This window comes from Babylonia areolata, chromosome 23 (assembly GCF_041734735.1).
Source record: "Babylonia areolata isolate BAREFJ2019XMU chromosome 23, ASM4173473v1, whole genome shotgun sequence".
NCBI classification, from domain to species: Eukaryota; Metazoa; Mollusca; class Gastropoda; order Neogastropoda; family Buccinidae; genus Babylonia; species Babylonia areolata.
This window is the reverse complement of record NC_134898.1, coordinates 18637926-18640425: the sequence shown is the minus strand read 5'-3', so window position 1 is coordinate 18640425 and position 2500 is coordinate 18637926. Positions and strand designations below refer to the sequence as shown.

The 2500-nt window shown below is 54.7% G+C and overlaps 1 protein-coding gene across 3 annotated transcripts in view; it reads right to left on the bottom strand.

Moving 5' to 3' along the window:
* LOC143297570 (uncharacterized) overlaps positions 1–2500 on the bottom strand; it is a 363335-nt gene that overhangs the window by 171976 nt on the left and 188859 nt on the right. The window contains exon 1 of one of the 3 annotated variants that reach the window (XM_076609951.1): positions 687–2500. This exon is cut by the window's right edge and continues 957 nt beyond it. The exons of the other annotated variants lie outside the window; for them this stretch is intronic. Within the exon in view, the coding sequence (XP_076466066.1) occupies positions 687–1409 (723 nt within the window). The 5' untranslated portion in view covers positions 1410–2500. The remainder of the gene's footprint in view (positions 1–686) is intronic. 3 annotated transcript variants of the gene reach the window in all.

The following is a 2500-nucleotide window of genomic DNA, read 5'->3' as shown; positions in this document are numbered from 1 at the left end:
AGTGAATACAGTGCCTTCAGTCTCTCTCTCTCTCTGTATGAGAGAGAGCGAGAGAGAGAGAGAGATTCAAGACTCAAACACACACACACACACACACACACGCGCGCGCGCACGCACGCACACACAGATAGACAGAGACCGAGACAAAGAGCCAAAGAGAGAGAGAGAGAGAGTAGGTGGGTGGGTAAGCAGATGTATTGAAAGAGAGGGGGTGACAGGGAAACGGGAAGACAGAGGTAAAGGGAAGGGGAGGGGGGAAAGAGCAACAGAGAGCCACACACAGACAGGCAGACAGACATACACATACTGAGACATACAGAGAGAGAGGGGGGAGAGAGATGGGAGAGAGGGGGGGGGGGGTAGGAGAGAGATGTAGAGAGATAGGGTAGACACTGATTGAGGGAGTGGGGGTGGAGGGCGTGTGGGGGGGGGGGGGATCAGACAGACCAACGGAACCCCAGCAGTTGCGCCAAAACCACGGATCGAACTCAGAAAACTCATGCGAGGATCCAGAGCTCTAACCATTCGACCACCGCACACGTCAAAGTGTATGCGCAAGTTAGTGTTTGAATGGATGTGAATTTGTGTGTGTGTGTGTGTGTTTTGTGGGCGCGTACGTGCGTGCGTACCTGTGTGTGTGTGTTTTTTTTCTTCTTCTCAGCTGTACCCCAAGTCTCTGCACTCACCTCAAACTCACAGTCCGCCTCCCACAAGTCACTGGCCACAAAGGCGAAAGTCCAGTCAGACAGAGGAACCTCCACTGTGGCGTGCTTCCGAGACCTGGAGGACTTGGACCCCCCTTCCTCTTCCCTCTCCCTGTCCTTGTCCTCCCTCCTGGAGCTCTTCCTCAGGATGTTGGGGGACCTCAGGGCGTTCTTCAGCGCCCACAGACGGGACTTGTCCTTGCCTGGTGTCTGGGGGGCGGAGAGGGAGAAGCCCTGCTCCTGGTCCGACACGGATCCCGGACACTGGCCTGACTCGGAGATCGCCGAGTCCGGAACGTTTTCCGAATCCGTGGAGTTCTGATACACCAGTCTGGCGTTACGGCCCAGAGAGGCCGTCATGGAAGCGGACAGGGATAAAGATTCAGAGTCCGAGGATCCTCTGGCGGTGTTGCCGAAGGTGTAGCTGTGCCTCAGGGACCCCGGGGAGGGGTAAGGAGGGGGAGGGCCTGAAGGGGGTGGTGGGGCTCGACGTTTCTTGCGGACGATGACCGGGGAGTGTTCCGTCTCGCTGAGGCTCTGGGAGCAGAGGTCCCCTGTCCCCGAGGTGCTGAGGTTGTAGGGGAAGGGCTCGCTGGTGATGGAGTCCTCATCGCTGAAGTCAGTGCTGAACGCCCGGAGCACCATGCGTCCCTCGTCCATGTTGGTGAGGGAGGGGGCCGAGTTGTAGCGGTCAAAGAAGGCCATAGTGACGTAACTGTGTGCTGATCACAATCCACCACGACCCTGCGCCTTGTGACCACTGAGGAATCAGGTCGGTGTGTCAGTGACTCCCATCGCCAAGCCCAGCGTGCTTGACTCAACAGACAGGCCTCACTATCTGTGTGTGTGTGAAAACAAAGGTGTGGACTGTCATGTGAAGGGCTGGTTGGTGAGAGGTGGTGGTCGTTTTTATCTTATCAACGAAAACAATGTCTAAAGGCCCACCTGTGCAAGGCTGTACTTCTCCACCGATCAGCCATGTTGATGAGCGAAACGTCAACTGTGGCTCAAGGCACATGTAAACATGTTGGAGATGCGAGGTGTCGAAAAACAATGAAGGGATGTAGCCTACAACGCCACCTTTGCTTCCTAATTCTTCCTCACAAAGCCCCCCCCCACCTACCACACAATGGTACGTCACAGAGCGACCCCCATGAGGACTGTACCGTATCTCACAGCCACAGGCACCGTTTAAACTGCACAGTTGCGTTTTTAAAATAAAAAGGCAAAAAAATAAACACCACCTTAAATGTCACGTTGTTCAGGGCTTACGTATTGAATCGGTGAAGGTTGCGTTGTTGGAGGGGAAGAGGGGTGGGGGTGGGGTGGGGGGAGTCCTGGGTCGTTTCAACTTCTGGGGAGGGTTTTTAATCCCTACACCCGCAGTTGTTTTGTCAGGTGTGAGTTAGGCCTGCGTGTGGAAGCTGACAGCGTACAGGATCACAGTTCTCCACACTGGACACACTGACGGGCCAGGCAGTGAACAGTCCAATGACGCACACAGCCTTGCAGACTTCAGTTCCGGAAGAAAGACGCGTGGTTACAATGTCATTCGCCGATACAATCCATGTAGTATACACAGCAGCGGAATATCCACCCACACCTGCAGCAGAAAGGGGGCATACACTGTTGTTGCTGGTGGTGGTGGTGGTGGTGGTGGTGGCGTCGTTGTTTTTTCCCCTCAATACCAAGTACTCCCTGATGAGGGTCACCACAAAGTTTCACTCTTCAGCCCGAGAAAAGTTCTACAGAAAAACACGAAAAACCTCACCTTCCCCCATTCACGAAAACAAACT